The 17887-nt window shown below is 44.6% G+C and overlaps 1 protein-coding gene across 3 annotated transcripts; it reads left to right on the top strand.

Annotated features, from left to right (window-relative positions):
- Nucleotides 1-5070: 5070 nt before the first annotated feature.
- Nucleotides 5071-17340, top strand: LOC132577871 (uncharacterized). Of its 3 annotated transcripts, none has more exons than XM_060247631.1 (6): nucleotides 5071-5485; nucleotides 7239-7391; nucleotides 10144-11997; nucleotides 13203-13328; nucleotides 14633-14749; nucleotides 17094-17340. In XM_060247631.1, the coding sequence occupies exons 2-6, from the start codon at nucleotides 7247-7249 to the stop codon at nucleotides 17138-17140; spliced, it is 2289 nt and encodes a 762-aa protein (XP_060103614.1). In that variant the 5' UTR covers nucleotides 5071-5485; nucleotides 7239-7246; the 3' UTR covers nucleotides 17141-17340. The 3 variants fall into 3 exon arrangements, with proteins under 3 accessions (XP_060103614.1, XP_060103617.1, XP_060103616.1); XM_060247634.1 differs by having other exon boundaries at nucleotides 5073-5481; XM_060247633.1 differs by lacking the exon at nucleotides 5071-5485 and adding an exon at nucleotides 6055-6139.
- Nucleotides 17341-17887: the final 547 nt, after the last annotated feature.

Consider the following 17887-nt stretch of genomic DNA (forward strand, 5'->3'; position numbering starts at 1 on the left):
CTTTACAGATTAAATAAACAACAATCATGATTATATGTAAATGAGAAAAAAGCATATGGGTTATCCATATACTAAACCCATCTTCCACTATATTCCAAATGTATTCTTTTTTTGTATAGGCAAATTGCAATGATGTTTGTAATGTATGCTACATTTTTAAAAGTAAATTAGGTGGACAGGAACACCCCTGAGAAAAAACATGCTCTCAGTTGAAACCAGTCTCAAGGAGCAATAGAGCAACTAACAGACCGCATTTATTGCCTAGTGACACTCTCACCAATTCTGCCTTTGTTGTTTTCTCAGGCTAATGCTATCTAGACCAAACCTTCTTTAAATTTGTTAATTTCACTGTTTATACCACTTTGCATGCTTAACCACTGATCATCAGCTATATGTAGGACTGCTCACTATACCCCATTTCATTGTCTGATGAAGTATGCAAGCATGCATGTGGAAGCTTACATCCTGAATAAAACTTTGTTGGTCTTAAAGGTGCTACTGGACTCCTACTTTGTTCTGTGTCATCCATTCTCCTTCCTTGGCTGCATTTAAAAATTAAATGCAATTTTGGAAATTCTTAAAATCCCTTTAAGTAAAGTTTAGCTACCCAGATTTGAGAGATTTGGAGATTTTAGGGTGAGGCTATCTTATACAGACATAATTAGTTGAACCTCAAACGATTCTATTAAACCACCTAATTTGTTTTATCTAAAGGTGTGATGTAAGACACTTCCAAAGAATGGTTGTTGCAAACTCTGTTCCATTTCTTACAGGATTTTTTCTGGATATCAGGCCATTGATTCATATGTTATTCTTCTCAAGGCCGAAAACTAAAACTGAACGATGGGCAATAGCATGTTTCTTAAGGTTGCCAATCTCCAGGTAGGACCTAGGGAGCTACAGGAATGTCGACTGATCTTAGGGTTGCCAAGTCCAATTCAAGAAATATCTGGGGACTTTGGGGGTGGAGCCAAGATCACGGCTGTGACAAGCATAATTGAACTCCAAAGGGAGTTCTGGCCATCACATTTAAAGGACGGCACACCTTTTCAATTCCTTCCTTCCATAGGAAATAATGAAGGATAGGGGCACCTTCTTTTGGGGCTCATAGAATTGGACCCCCGGGTCCAATCTTTTTGAAACTTGGGGGGTATTTTGGGGAGAGGCACTAGATGCTATACTGAAAATTTGGTGCCTCTACCTCAAATAACAGCCCCCCCAGATACCCAGATTTTCTATGGGAATAAATCTCCATAGGGAATAATAGAGTTCCCAGCAGACATTTCCCTCCCCTCCCCCCTCTTTCTGACGACCTTGAAGCGGGGGGAGGGTCTCCAAACCAGGGGATCCCCTGCCCCCAACTGGGGATTGGCAACCCTAACTGATCTCCACAGATCCATTCCCCTGGTGAAAATATCTCATTTGGAAAGTGGACTGTATGGCATTAGACCCTGCTGAGGTCCTTCCCCAAACCCCACACTCCCCAAACCTCCACCCCCAGATCTCTAGGAATTTCCCAACCTGGAGTTGGCAGCCCATGCTTGCAGATTTACACAAAAACCTAAAGGCAAATTCCCAGGGCTCCAAAGGTTTAAATTTAAAATCTACACCACTCTTACGGTAAACTCTTATGGTCAGTGCTTGTAGCAGGAACTTCTTTGCATATTAGGCCACACACTCCTGATGTAGCCAATCCTCCTGGAGCTTACAGTAGGCCCTGCACTAAGAGCCCTGTAAGCTCCAGGACGATTGGCTACATCAGGGGTATGTGGCCTAATATGCAAAAGAGTTCCTGCTACAAAAAAGCCCTGCTTATGGTTGCAATCCTAATAATTCTTTTATGGGAGTAAACCCTTTTAATGGGGCTTACTTCTGAGGATACCTGTTTAGGATTACTCTACAAGTGTGGAGAACATACAGATCCAAAAAGCAAGTCAAGCCACAATCTTCACTCATGGGTGAATGAAGGCCCAACAAAGGGGCTCTCTTTTGCAGAGTGTCTGAAACCTGTGAGTGTTAGATTGGTATCTTCCTCCCATACTTGGAGAGCCCACTTCACAGCATGGGGGCAGCCACAGATAAAATGCAACCCTAACTGGCAACAGTTCTTCTTTACCTAAATTAGGGTTGCCAGGTCAGTGCTGGCAATTTTGGGGAGACTTTGTGGGTGGATCCAGGAGAGGGTGGGTGGGGTTTGGGGAGGGAAGGAGCCTCAGGGTACAGTGCCATGGAGCCCACCCTTCAATGCAGCCATTTTCTCCAGGGGAGCCAATCTCTGCCAGCTGGAGATCAGTTGTAAAAGCAGGAGATCTCCAGGCCCCACATGGAGGCTGGCAACCCTAAACTACTGATAAACCCTGGCCTGATGGTTGGCCAGTCCATATGGTTGGAGGTGTTCTCACAGAAACATTTTGATGCACACATAAGAGTACACGGCAATATATTTTGGGCTAGGAGCTGGGAGGTTCAAGTCCCCACTTTGTTTCCTTGCTGACCTTGAGCTAGTTAAGTGCTCTCTGCATCACCTACCTCGCAGGGTCATTGTGAAACTAACATGGAGAAGGGGAGAATGTTGTAAACCACATTGGGTGTCCCCCCCACCGTGGAGATATAAAGTGAAGTACAGTAAATAAGTGTTTGTGATGGGTGGCCAAACTGGGAGCCTTGTATGGCTCTTTCACACATATTGTGTGGCTCCCAAAGTCCCCTCTGCCCTGTCGGCCAACTTGGAGGAGGCATTTCTCTTTTTAAATCACTTCTCCAAGTCAAGCCAGCCAGCAGCTTGGAGAATGCATTTAAAGTTGCTTTCTTTCCACCTCTCTCTCCCCAATCTATTTTCCTTCCTTCCTGTTTATTCTATGTGGCTATTACATTAAGCAAGTTTGGTCACCTCTGGCATATGATGTCATTGCATGGTATGTAGGTTCTTTCCGCCCACAAACATCATTTTTTCAATGAACTTAATTTATAGCTTTCAATGACTGCTTATCCGTGTACCTGCTACTACTACTCCTTGTTTCAGAAAGTAGCTTTAAATACTAATTACACATTCAGTTCAGACATATGTAAGAAGCCCTGACACTTTTTAAAAATGCAAAACAGCTTTGGGATCTTTGAGCCCTAGGAAGGAGAAGTCCAGCATTTCTGTGTTCCAGATCATCTTCCTTGCGGGTTCCAAATGGAGTCAAATGAGTTCCATACCCTTTCTCTCCAACTACTTCTCCACCAATAATCCTTGGAATGGGTTAAAGGTTTGCCTTTTTTAAAAGGAGTGGGTTAAGAACCAGGGGCTAACTGCAAGTTATATACAACCTAAGAGCTGGAGTTCCTTTATTTTCTTTATTCTATACCTTGTGCTCACAGATCAATGGGTCATAAGCAGACAAAGCAGATGGAGTCAAAACCTAGAGCTAGGATCCAACGGAGCATTTCTGCAGTCAGAAGAATTTCTGCGCATAGAGCACAGCTTTCTCACCCCCTCCTCGGCTTACCAGGTCTGGGTTGGAAAATACCTGGAGACTTTGAGGGTGGATCCGGGAGAGAGTGGGGGAAGGGGAAGGGAGGAGCCTCAGCATGGTACAATGCCATAGAACCCACCCTTTAAAGCAGCCATTTTCTCCAGGGGAGCTGATCTCTGCCCACTGGAGAACAGTTGTAAAAACAGGAGATCTCCAGACCCCACCTAGAGGCTGGCAACCCTACCCCTTATCCCACAGCCCAAAATATTCCCCTGGTGGTTCTGAAGCAGCATCACAAGGCAGCATTTAGGGCTGCAATGTGGGAGTGGGAGAGAAAGTCACACTTTGCGGATGAAAATCTTACTCCTGAGGACGCACTCTTTCGAATCTGAGACTAAAATCTTATGATGAATTTGAATGGATGGAATTAGGATGCATCATTGAATACTATAAAACTGTTCATTTAAAATATTATCTTTAACAGCATAGTCCTAAACAGAGTTAGCTGAAACTAAGCTTGTGGGCTTCAATGGACTTAGCCTGGAATAACTGTTTAGGGTTGCATTGTAAATTGGTTTTAATTGTTATTTAATTAAGTATCAACTGTTCAGGGAATTGGAGAGGTGCCAACAGAAAATGTTGATCTTGAACTTTAGAAACAGGCTATGAAATGCTTGCTTTGCCAGGCTAGCTCAATTGCACACTTCTGTTTTCTCCATTGGCTGAGGCGCCTCCCTTGGGGAGGAAGGGGGGAGCAATAGCTTGCTTTGCCAGACGCTCTCCATCGCACAGCAGAGCTACTGAGCCAAGCCCCTCTTCCTTCTATTGGCTAAGGCTCCTCTCCCTTCTGGTCCCCTGCGGAAGGAAGGAAAGAGCCACACCTTTCTTTGCCCAGTTCCCTGGATTCCATGGGAGAAATACAAAGAAAGCACCTTTAAGACCAACAGGTGCTAATGTTTTAAAGCATGTTTTATTTTAAGTTGTTTTAATTGTATTTGTCTGTGCCCTTTATAAAGTTTATATCTCTACTACCTGGCGTTACATTTTATGACACACACGGTGCGGCCTGACAAGGTCTCATTTATGCCAGATTTGGCCCTCATAACAAGTGAGATAGACACCCCTGTCCTAGCCCAAACACCATGATTCTAAAATAATGAGAATACATGGCTCCCCCTTCTATCAGATGCATATTTAGGCTTTAAACTGCAAAGCTGGTCATCAGAGAGGCTGGCTTAAGTTGTGGCACTGAAACTGATCTGGAACTGACAACCAAAAGAGGCTAGCCTGTGCTGGCAGCGATTATAGGGTGGTGCTAAGCAGTGTTCCCTCCAAGCTGAGTTAGTGTGAGCTAGCTCACACATTTTTTTGTCTTAGCTCAGGAAGGATGACCCCAGAGCACACTAATTTATGTAGTAGCTCACAACTTTAATGCCAGTAGCTCACAGCTTTAATACCAGTAGCTCACAAAGTAGAATTTTTGCTCTCAAGACTCTGCAGCTTAGAGGGAACGTTGGAAGTACTTGCAGGATCAAAACTTTAGCTGGCAGCCAGGTCTGTGTATCTGTTACAAGCTTGAATATAAATAGCAAGGGAACAATCTGCATTCACCTCAATGGCCTTGAGTGTGGGTGTCTAATGTAGTATTGGATTATGTTGTTATATTGGTAGCTGGCAGTGGTTTTATGGGAAATGCTCCTACATGAGCATTAATTTAGCTACAGGTGTTCAGGTAGAGATTGGGGGTGAGAGGGGGACTGTGCCTCAACAAGAATGAGAGGTACACTGGATTAGGTTTTTGCTGAGCTATCTTCAGGTATATCAGCTGTAGGGACATTCAATTTAATATAGGGTTTAATGGTTAAAAGCTGCTAGAAGGCAGGGGAAAGTCTGGTCTATGAGAAGGTGTGGAAAGTAGGGGAGGATTTAAACAGCAGATTCTTGGGGGTGTGGCTTTCTTAAATGAGAATAGTCCTGTATTAGAAGGCCTGTTCATTGGCTGACTGCTTTGGTTCCAGAAGAGGTAGGTAGGCGTACATTCTTATTTCTTTGGGTACTTTTCTTTCCTCCCATTTTCTGTTCCCTTAGGCATGTATCTTAATGCACAACTGTCTTAATAAAGCTTAACAAATCATCATTTTACTTGTAGCTTTGGTGGGTGGGGTTGCCTTAATAATAATGAAGTTCTAGGGAATTTGGTGGTTGGATTCCAGTTGAAGTGGGTGGAGTAAATAAACCACAAGGCTGTGAAGTCTGTGCTCTAACTTTAGTCCGTTTAGAACTGGCTATATCGGATTCAAAGTAAATAGGTGAACTGGCTTTATGGTGTACTGGATTATTATTTACTTCTAAGTAAACATGCATTGGAGTAAGTTCTAAGAGAAGGATTGCCAACTGGCCAAGAACCCTTTTGCAGGGGCTTAATACGTGGCAATGAGTAGTGGAAGCGCAATATGGCACGCAGGTCAATAATAGCACCTGGTGCTTGTCCTGGGTTGGTTGCAAACAACCTGGAGGGTGGGAAGCATCCTGCCCCTTTAATAAAGGCTTAATGTGTGAAAATGGACAGCTGGAACTTTTCATGGTCACCAGGCAATACCCCATTAAGCCTCTCTCTTAAGGGGGCAGGGCACTTCTTTCTCCAGGGACAGCCGGAGGGACCAAAAAGCTGGCAACCTGATGTAAGTCAGCCTCCCATTTTGAGGTTTTCTGTTATTTCATGCAAATGTTGCTGTAGTTGGCTGTTTTACAGAATAGAAGTCACCAGTAGGCTGGCCTGGCTTTTGTATGTGTTTTGTTTCTCTCTCTGCCTCAAGAGGACTACAGGATTTATGGCATAACAGTCTTACTGTAATGTGGGTCCTGAATATAATTCTTGAAATCTGTCATGAGGGATATCTGCTAGGAGACACAATGTGGATTAACACCTGAAGCTCTGGTGATTTGTAGGGCATGGTGTCTGGGGAGAGGCAGGAGGAGCTAAGTGGAGGTTTGTTGCTATGGAGTCTACTTTCCAAAGGTGCTATTTCCTCCAGGAGAACTGGCCTGTGTAGTCTAGAAGCCAGTTGAAAATCCAGAACTCTAGGCTTCAACTGAAGGTTGGTAATCCTACAAACGACAAACAATTTGATTTTTCTCTGAAGATTACAGGAATTGGCCTTCTAATAGCAATATCAAATGTAGAGATGGAGAAAAAAATGGAGAGTGTGTTTTCTCATAGGCCTGTGAAGGGTTTTGTCTCTATGGATCTTACTGAGAAAAGTGGTTGATGGGTAGAATTGCCAGCTCTGGGTCGGGAAATACTGAGAGATGTTGAGGATGGAGGAATGTCAGCAGGATGTGATGCCTTAGACTCTATCCTCCAAAGCAGCCTTTTTATCTGGGGGCATTGCCTTGGTCTTCTGGAGATAAATCTCCAGATTCCACCTGGAGGTTGGTAACCATGTTGGTGGGTGTGATAATGAGCATACAAAAGGATCATATTGCTAATTAAAAGTCTGGAAGGAAAGATATCTGAGAGGAAGAAGTGGGTGTGGAAATTCTGAAATGGCTGCTGCCACTGGTTGAAGTTAGGGCCTCTAGATCCAAGCTGAGAGAAAGAGAGAGAGACCCTGTCTGCTGGACCTAAGCTCCCTTTGCAACTGGGAGGAAAACTTAAATAAGCTTGCTCCTCCATTGTCTGTCTGGGTCTGCCTCATCCTTGACTGCTTGAGAGTGAAGCTGAAAATGGTTAAGAGAAGGATGCCCAGAGTATGATGTCAGCTGCTTGTCTGTTTCTAGGCTAGAAAATGAATGCTTCTCCTGCTTCAGAAAGCGGACCCTATTCCACAGCCCAAAAGCCCTTTTTTTACGCACAACCAACCGCCCAGCAAATGTTCCCGAGTCCGTGCTTCCTTGGCCCTGTATACAACTCATATGGCATTCCTACCACAGGTAAGGCAAGTTACAAATAACTGAGGAGGGAGGGAATATGTAGCTTGTGCAGCTGAGGCTGCTACTACGGTACTAAAACCCTTCGAATCTGTTCTGGAGCTTTAAGCTTTCTGCTGAGAAAGAGCAAGCGTCCAGTAGCACCCTAAGAGTCCACAGTTTGTGGCAGGGAATAAGCTTTCATGAGTCACTGCTCACTTATATGAGTCCATCTGTCCTTATATCTTAGAGAATGAAGTTATATCAGACACCAAATGACAACAGCAGGCATTTGTCATTTGCTTGCTATTATCATTCACTCAAGGGTCCTGTTCCTGTAGCCAAGATGCATAAGGCTGTTGTCAAGAATGGTGTTAATGAAAGCCAGCAATAATACTGGTCTTCTTTTAAGTTCACTTCAAGGGAAATTTCTTTTAGTTTGTCAGGCAATTCAAAGTAGCCGAGTAATGTGCTGATGCTGTTATATTGCTGTCATTTTCTACAATGCCAGCTCAGGAATGGCTCTGCAGTTCAGCAGTCTGGTCTTCAGGGCTTTTTTTGAGCAGGAATGCACAGGAACACAGTTCCAGCTGCCTTGGCCTAATATGCAAATGAGTTTCTGCTGGGAAAAGCCCTGTGTGAAACAACAGCGCTGTCAGGGGTGTGGCCTAATATGCAAATGAGTTCATTGGGAAAAGCCCTGTGTGAAGCAACAGCACTGTCAGAGGTATGGCCTAATATACAAATGAGTTCCTGCTGGGCTTTTTTAACCAAAAAAAATCCTGCTGGTCTTCATTGCATTCTGTGGTAGAAAGTGCTGTCAAGCTACAGCCGACTTCATGATGATTCCTCATGGGGTTTTCAAAGCCAGGGTCAAGCAGAGGTGGTTTGCCATTGCCTGTCTCTGTGCAGTGACCCTGGACTTCCTTGGTGGTCTCCCATCCAAATACTAACCAGGGCCTACCCTGTTTAGCTTTCAAGATCTGCCACTCTGCTTTAGGGTTGCCAAGTCCAATTCAAGAAATATCTGGGGACTTTGGGGGTGGAGCCAGGAGACTTTGGGGGTGGGGCCAGGAGACATGGGGGCGGAGCCAGGAGCAAGGCTGTGACAAGCGTAATTGAACTCCAAGGGAGTTCTGGCCATCACATTTAAAGGGACAGCACACCTTCCTTCTTTCCATAGGAAATCATGAAGGATAGGGCACCTTCTTTTGGGGCTCATAGAATTGGACCCCATGGTCCAATCCTTTTGAAACTTGGGAGGTATTTTGGGGAGAGGCACTAGATGCTATACTGAAAATTTGGCACCTCTACCTCAAAAAACAGCCCCCCCAGAGCCCCCAATACCCGCAGATCAATTCCCCATCATTCCCTATGGGAATCGTTCATGGAGGTGCATAATGGCTGTGGGGGTGGGGCTTCCCCCGCCGGCCAGCTGGCTGGGGGAGGGGGGAAGCCTGTAAAACCGGGGGATCCCCCGCTGGGACCTGGGGATTGGGAAGCCTACTCTGCTTAGCTTTCAATGAGATCAAGCTAGCCTGGGCTATCTAGGTCAGGGCCTTAGTTTCTATTACTGACGGAGATTGAGCTAATAATTTTTTACATATGCTCTGTTCACAAGTAATCCTCTGCACTAAGGCCTTGTGTGTTTCTGTTATAAAAATGTGATATGTCAAAGCTTGCCACTCTCATTGGTGTTTTGACTTTTGAAGAACAACTGAGGTGCCCACCTGAGGTAAAAAATATTGGGCTTTGCTAAAGCTGATTTTACTGTGAGGAGGCACGCTTCTGGATATTCCCCCTTGAGCACCAAAATGTCTTGGGCAGGCTTGGATTAAACATCTTCCAGACATAACTGCAGGGCTTTTTTTGAGCAGGAACACACAGAAATGCAGTTCCGACTGGCTTGACATCAGGGTGTGTGGCTAATATGCAAATCCATTTTTGCTGGGCTTTTTCTACAAAAAGGCCCCGTGTGAAACAATGGTGATGCCAGGGGGTGTGGCCTAATATGCAAATGAGTTCCTGCTGGGCTTTTTCTACAAAAAAAGCCTTGCATAACTGTATAACCATTGTCATATACTGGGTGAATGTGGCCTGCTCGCTTAGACTAGGAACCATGAATGATTGAACTAAAGTGACCTAGGATCTCTTTGGTCCTGTGAGAAGAATCTGCTTTCCAGTAGGTTCTTTCTTCTAGGGCAGGGGTGGCCCATGGTAGCTCTCCAGATGTTTTTTTTGCCTACAACTCCCATCAGCCCCAGCCAGCATGGCCAATAGCTGGGGTTGATGGGAGTTGTAGGCAAAAAACATTTGGAGAGCTACCGTTGGCCACCCTGTTCTAGGGATATGAAGAGTTCAGATAAACACAAGATCCTCCCTTGTATTTTCCCTGAGGGGAGGGGATGAGCAAGCCTGAGACCTACTCTCAGTCTGGGTTTTGGGCGACATAACAAACAAGTTCAGTACTGTGTGGAAATGGGACAGGGCTACCAATGCTGCTGCGCCCTCAGCTTCATTGCTGTTCCCTCAACTGTGTGTTCTGCATACAGTTGGGACAAAGTTCCAGTGATGCTTGCTCACAGATTGCTAATAAGAAAGGAAACTAGTCTAATGGAGGACAAAGATGGTGTGCAAGGTATCCTCCGGTGGATAGCTTTTCTTGTCCTATTAAAGGTCTGGTGAATGGCAGTGTTATAAATGACTGAATTTGTAAGTTAGGAGCATCTTGGAAAACATTCGTAAAATGTATGTGTTTGTTTCTTTATTTGTCTAGGCTTTAGAAATGGAAATCCATATTACCCACTTTATTCTATACCTGTCCACGACTACCCGGGATATCTTGTCCCACAGCATCCCATGCATATGAGAGTTAACAGAAGACCTTATTTTAATGGTCATCTACCCTCGCCCATGTTTTATCAAGCGACACGGTTCAGGCACTACAACCCAGGGAAACGAACGGAGACTAAAGAAACACAGACGGATCCGAAGCAGGCTGAAAGCAAACTGAAGAAGCACCAAGATCACAGTATGGAAACACAAAATTGTGCTGCTGGAAGTACAGCCTACACCCCTTCTAGTACTAGTAAAGGAGGTGAAAGCCCCTTGGAAAAACAGGACAGGGCTGTATTTTCTCCTGTTTCAGACAGAGACTTTGCCAAGAACTCTTCAGGGTCTGTACAGTTCCGAAGCCTCCCCCCGCCAGGGTATGCCTACGAGAAAGAGGAGGTTAGGATAGAATATGATAACGATGGTGCCCCTGCCATTCAGTTATGGAAGTCCTTCAAAGAAACAATCCCTCTCTATGATGTGGCAGAGAAGTCAGTCCCAGAGAATGTAATGCAAAGAGATGTGTTTGCCCTGGCTTCCTGTGAAGGAGTTCTGTATGGGCCTTCGGACCGAGGGGAGTTGGTGCCAAGTATTACTTACCCAGAGGAGCAAAAGGCTCTTGAGGATGGGCAACAGAAAGGAAAACTGGCTGCCGAAAACCAAGGAACTGCAAGCCATTGGACAAGATCTCCCCCAGATGAAACCAAAGCAGCGCAGAGGGCTGAACCAACTGGGCCTGACTTGAAAGGAGAGAGGCAAGAAACCGTGATGTCCAAAGGATCCTCTGGCTTAAAAAGACCAAGTGGTCCAAAAACTCACCAAGAAGTGTCAGATCAGATTCAACAAAGTGAACAACTTCTGTTTGGCAGAGAGAAAACAAATGATGCTGATTTCCCTGAGAAACCTGGGGGAAATAATGAGATGTCCCTTGAAAGTCAAGCATCTCTAGAGAAAAGTCTATGGTGTGATGAGTCAGCGACATACATTCCTTCAGACAGCTGGTTAGCTCGTATGGACACCATGGACCCCAACCACAACATGTATGCGTCCCAGAGAAAACGCCCAAGTGTACTCAGCCTTACATCTGATGAGATGTCTTCTGTGGATGAAGGCTCATCAGTTGATAACATAGCAGTGTCTTATTTTGCCCCTGGCTACACATTTCAGAAAACCGGGTATCCCTTCAAAAAAAGCATAGAGGGCTCAGAGAGAGAGAAAATTAAAAGTGGAGGTTTTCTCAATGAAGAGGAGGACAACGAAGACAAGGTGGGAGAAGAGCAGGTGGGTGGTAGTGAGGGCCAGAACATGAAGAACAGTTCAAGGATCAAAATTAAAGAGCTTTCCAGTCGAAGTAGGAAGCTGGGTACTCTGCCAAGATCTTCCAGTAGAAAGAAGCTCTGTTCCCTTAAAAAAAAAGCTGCTAAGAGTTTGTCACCATCAGAACCTGAGGACTCTGAAGAATACTGGGTGAAAGAGCCAGATGACGAGGAAGAGGAGAAGGAAGAATACTACTTGATTCAAGGAGTTGGTCCCTATGGAACTTTAGCCCCTGCCAAATACGGCCTCTACCGACAGGATGGCCAACAAATATTTTGGAAGATACCAAAAAATGCTGTTCCAGCCCAGCTCATCAGTTGGCCTGTTCAAGAAAAAATAAAAATTTCTAAACCAGCTAACAAACTGAAGGACCAAGAAGAGGATGAAGATCTCTGTAGTGACTACAACATCTATCTGAGGAAACCTACAGCCCAAGAACTCGAAGTGCTTGAACATAGAAGGAATTCACAAAGGTATTCAGGTAAAAAACAGAGCTTGTAACTTGGCAAAATGTCTAAGACAGCATTCCTTTTGGTTGTGATCCCTTCCCAACTGAAAGTGAGTGGGAGGGGAATGAATTGCCTGGAAGTGGGGTGGGAGGTAGGGTTGCCAGCCTTCAGGTGGGACCTGGAGATCTCCTGCTTTTGCATCTGATCTCCATCTGGCAGAGATCAGCTCCCCTGCTTTGAGGAGTGGACACTGTGGCAAACCCCACCTTCTCCCAGATCCACTCTCAAAGTCTCCAGTTATTTTCCAATACAGACCTAGCAACCCTAGGTGGGAGAATATTTTGAGGCTGAAAGTTCATCAGACTTTTCAAGTCTGTATTACACTAATGTCTAGAATAGGGGTCCCTAACATGGTGTCGGTGGGTGTTGTGGTCCTTCCTGACGCCTTTCTTGGTGCCCACCAACTGTTTTTTTGAGAGTAGGCAGGGCCAGATGGGCTTTTGCCCAGCAAGACTGATGACTGGCCACTGGAGAATTGATTGGCTGTGCAGATCTTTTAAAACATCTTTTGGCAGCAGCTGCCACGACGACACGAGGGTCTTCACTTTATGCCTGAAGGTAAGCTGCAGCAGCCATTTTGTGGCTGGCTCCACCTTTTGAAGCAGCCATTTTGTGTGCCTGCCACACCATTCTGGAATTCCAAAGGTGCCCTGAGGCTCAAATAGATTGAGGAACCCTGCTCTAGTACATACAAGCTCAAGCATATTCCTGGCATCATAACTCTAATTTAGTAATTGGTGGTGCATCATCATGGAAATTCAGCATCTGTTGAAAGTGCTCTCTAACTGGAATGATGGTTCTGTTCTAGAGCTGGGAGAGGTGAACTAGGCTAGACTGGGTAGGATCATTGCAAACCAAGATGCAAATTATTAATCTCTGCTATTTAAACAGTGCATGGGAGACAGGGTGAGGAGCAATAGATTGGATTATGTAAGATCTAATGGCTAGTGACTGAATAGTAAATGGATGGCTAGCTGTAGAATTTAATTCTAGAAGCACTTCTTAACTCTCTGTCATAAGTTCTGCAGGCTGCTGATACACTAGCACACGAAAGCTTACGTTCTCAATAAAACTTGGTCTTAAAGGTGCAACTTGACTCCTGCTTTGTACACTTGCTAACGTTTGCAAAATCAAGTATGCAGTGACTGCTGTTTTACTTCCTTAATGCTTTGTCCAGGAAAGCTACTGAAGGAAGGTGGAGGAGTCCTAGCTGATGACTACTGGCTAAAAAGCGGAGCTAAGCCCAAGTTTGCTAGCTTGCTTCATGATGGACTCTCTCCCACGGCCAAAAGCAGAGAGCTAGGTACAACTTTATCTTTTGAATGAGTATTGAATGTCTGTTTTTTTGGCAATGCACTTGTGCTCTGTGATGGGATCATTTTGGCTTCTGTTCTTCCTGCCTGTAAGAGGGAGAACAAATTAGCAAGGGGGCTTAAATTGGGCATTATCACCCTCAAACTCTTGCTTAAAGGCTGTTACAGCAGTTTCAAAAAGTGTGTGGAATCTAATCTGAAATTGCCTCAGTACAGATGTACCAGGGAGCTACAGCCAGTGCAACAATATGCTGTATTTCTGTGAGTGATATACTTGTGGGAATTGCACTTATTTTGAATGAGTACTTAATACATAAAGGAGCTAGGAGTAGGTGGGATATGGACTGGGTTAATAGTTCTGGGGCACTTCTGCTCTTCTATGTCACCCTTCCTCCAGTATCTCCAGCTGAAAAAACAGCCTAGGAAGGAGACATTTGAGCCACAATGAAAGCAAAGTTGGTTTAGTGCCTTTTATCCCACCATCCTTTCAAGCAGCTCAGCTCAATGGACATAATCATTCTCTTCTATTTTACCTTCGCATCAGCCCTGTGGGGCAGGTTAGGCAGCGAGTGACCTGCCCAAGGTGAGTTTCATGGCAAGTACACCCTTCATCCCAGGGTTGCCTACCTCCAGGACATCTGCTATTTTATTTATTTTATTTTATTTATATCCTGCCCTCCCCACCGAAGGCAGGCTCAGGGCTATTACAACTGAACTCCAGCCAACAGAAATCAGCTCAGCTGGAGAAAGCAGCCACTTTGGAAGCTGAACTCTATGGCATTTTACCCCATTGAAGTCCTTCTCTTCAAACCCTGCCCTTCTCAGTCTCCACCCCCAAAATCTCCAGGTAGTTCCCAAACTGGACCTGGCAACCTCTTATACAACACTGGCTCATATTATGTCTCTTTCCCTTCTGGGGCTTAAGCAGTTAGGGATATAATGTGTGGTTTCAATTGGGAAAGTAGTATGGGGTGGGGGGAGTTTATCTCCATTTCATTTTGGGAGGGCACATGGCTGTCCCTTGCAGGTGAACAGCATACTTTGTAGATCCCCCCCCCCCATATGTGTGATGTGGCCCTAATCTTAAAACACTGCTTTGTGTCAGTTAGCCCCAAGAATGAGTCGTGTGACTGTTCTGCGGCTTCTCATAAGTTTAAGAACAGGCTAATCTGGCTGGCCAGCCGCCTAATGAGACTTCTTCACTTGAGTGCCAACTCCCTACCACAACAACAGAGGGAATCACTGTTAACTAATCTGAACCGGTGTTCATGAAACTGCATGATTCTGACTGCAGAATGCACGCTGAAGAAGAAAGGGGCACGCAAACCTCCACATAAGCGCAGGGACACAAGAGACGATGCCGAAATAGAAGAACAGTGGGAGAGAATGAAAACCGCCCATCATCACAAAGGTTAGTGCATGAAGAAGGTGGGTAGCGTAGTATGAACTAGAGATGCAGTTTTCCATTTTGAAGTCAGCCTCTTGGGCCAAAAGTCTCTCCTGGCAGGAGGGTTTATAACAGCAGTTGTGCAACACAAGGATGAGCACTCTGACGTTGGAAACTGCTTTGGAAACCATAATGTGACTTTGAATTGATGTACTGGGTGAAACAGGTTCCTTTATTTAAAACATTTATTATCTGCCCTTCTTCCTTACAGAGCTTAAGGAGGCTTGCAACCAGTGTTTCCTCTAAGCTGTGGAGTCTTGTGAGCAAAAATTCTACTCTGTGAGCTACTGGCATTAAAGTTGTGAACTACTGCATAAATTAACCTGCTCTAGGACCATTTTTCCTGAGCTGAGACAAAAATGTGTGAGCCAGAGGCTAAAAAATTGTGAGCTAACTCACACTAACTCAGTCTAGAAGGAACACTACTTACAACATAGATAAAATAAACAAAATGTATTAATTTCAAAGTACAATTTAGGACTGCTAGTGACTTAGTCAAATACAGTCCTAAATAAAACAGTCTTCAGCTGCCTCCTAAAAATCAGAAGTGAGGGGGGAAAGACACACCAGCTTGGGGAAGTTATTCTGTAATCATGGGGCTGTCACTGAAAAGACCCTCTTGTGTACTCACCAACAGAGTTTCTTTTACTGAAGGGAGGGAGGAAGTCATTTTGTGTGAAGGTGGTGTGGTGGGAGCTGCTGATGGAAATGAGCATTAGAGGCGGTGTAGGAATGGGAATGCCAGCGTGCATCTGGGGGGAGGGCTATAAGGGACTGGAGGAAGGGGCATGGAGGGAATGGGTTGAAGTATATGCAGTGGGCTGCATGGTGGGAACTGCACTTGGAAGCCACAGGAGGGAGGAGGAATATAGCTGTTGGGATGAGAGACGGTGCTGTGAGTGTGCGGGGGAAGAGGATGGCATGCAAGAGCTGGGGTGTAGTTGGAGACTAAGATAAACAGGAGCCTTGAGCCACCTTAAAGACTTAATGAGATTTTATTGCATCATTTTTATTTTCTATGCATCCGTACCTCTCCTCAACAGGGACCCAAAACAATTTACAAGTTCTCTCTAGGATATATTGGAGTTTAGCAGACATCCCTCCCCCCCGCTTTCTGATGACCCTGAGTGGAGGGGGGCGGGCTCCAAACCTGGAGATCTGAACCCAACTGCGGATTGGCAACCCTACCTTTAGGGGTTGCTGGGTATTCCTAGCAAAGTGAACTGTGCAATGAAATGAAGGGCCTGAGCTCAGTTAAAAGGCTTGGGGAAGGCATTTGATATGGTCCTTACAGAGTTGTAGCATTTGGGGAGCATGTGGAGCCACCTGCTTCAATGATCCCTTGCAGAATCCCCTCACATACTTAGGCAGAACTGACTTACAAATGGAAACTGGCAAGCAATTCCCTGCTGAGTTGCAAATGTCTTAGAAAGCTAAACGTCTGCAGTTACTCAGTCTGTAACATATCACAATTCATCAGTGATATTTGGTTATGACATATTCACTGTAATTCTTTTCCCTTGATATGTTTTATACATTGAAAAGCTTTTCCAAAATGCATTGGAAGAAAAAGGAAAGCTAGTACATTAGATGTAGGCAGCTTTGACACCATCTCCTTATGTTTTAGCTTTCCCCTAGCAAGGTGTTATGGGACAAGATGCAAGCCCAGTGCTGGCTAGAGAAGAATTCTGAAATGGCACAAGTCTTAAGAGGACATTACATGCACCTGATTGTACCATTTTATCCTGTTTAGACCATGGGTGGCCATACTGTGGCTCAGGAGCCACATGTGGCTCTTCCACACACATTGTGTGGCTCTCAAAGCCCACACTGCCCTATTAGCCAGTTTAGAGAAGGCATTTTCTCTCTTTAAATCACTTCACCAAGCCAGCTGGCAGCTTGGAAAATGCATTTAAAGTTAAGTTTCCTTCCTTCCTTCGTCCATCTGTCTTGCAGCTTCCAAATATCTGACATTTATTCTATGTGGCACTTACATTAAGCAAGTTTGACCACCCCCCGTTTTAGACTCTACTTAATAGTAGACAAGAGTTAAATTGCAAACAAATTCCATTTAGAGTAGGTTCCATTTAGAGTGGGTTCCTACCAAAATAGCATTGAGTGTTCTCTGCATTCATGTGATGCATCTCTCATATATAAGGCATGTTTTGAGGCATCTCTCATATATAAGGATTACAGGTGAACCTTGAATCAACGTGTCTCACGCTTAAATCATATAAACCATTGCTAAAGAATAAGTGCATATTTAAAAAGAAACAAAATACTAACATTCCTTCATTCCTTTGTGCAGTACATGGAATGAAAAGATCTCTCTATAAAGGAAGATCAGAACTGTGAACATGATGAAGTTTCCCTGCTGTCTTCCTGATGAGTTACAATCATCTTTTTTTTGTAAGCAACTCAGCAAGATTTAAGTTGCACTCCAAAGGCAAGGTTCCTGAGTACACGCTGAAAAATGAAATGTATTAAAGTCGGGCATTAAATTAACGGTGTTTATTGTGTTGTTTCAAATACTATTAAAATGTAAAATTGCACAAGCGTAGTGTCTTGTTACCCTTATTGAAACCTCCGATGAATGTTACTAGCCTATGTGTTGAACAAAATGACAAGAACCTTAAATGCATCCAGATATATTTGTTTAAAGAAGTTTGCATGGCCCCCAGTTCAGTTTCGTAACAAATCACTATTGGTGACTTCCTAGTAGTGCTGCTTGCCTCATTTCCCATCTCTCTGGATGATCTCTCAAGCTCCTGTGTGACGTTGAGCTGATAGCAAAGCCCAGGGCTTTTTTTGTAGAAAAAGCCCAGCAGGAACTCATTTGTATATTAGGCCACACCCTCTGACACCAGGGCAGCTGGAACTGCGTTCTTCACTACAGATAGTTTCCTTGTTCTTAATTTCCTGCAATAAATGGGCATACCGAGGGAAGGCCTCTCTTTGCTAATGACTGGTCTCTTTCTTCACCTCCACCTGACTGTTTTTCTGAGTTCCTGAACTTATCAGCTGTGTAAAGTTACCTCTTCTCCCCCAGCCCCATTTCATTGCTTCTTAAATTTTCCTTTGGGAGAGGCTGAAAACTCAAGC

Source organism: Heteronotia binoei, chromosome 10 (assembly GCF_032191835.1).
Source record: "Heteronotia binoei isolate CCM8104 ecotype False Entrance Well chromosome 10, APGP_CSIRO_Hbin_v1, whole genome shotgun sequence".
In the NCBI taxonomy this organism is placed as follows: Eukaryota; Metazoa; Chordata; class Lepidosauria; order Squamata; family Gekkonidae; genus Heteronotia; species Heteronotia binoei.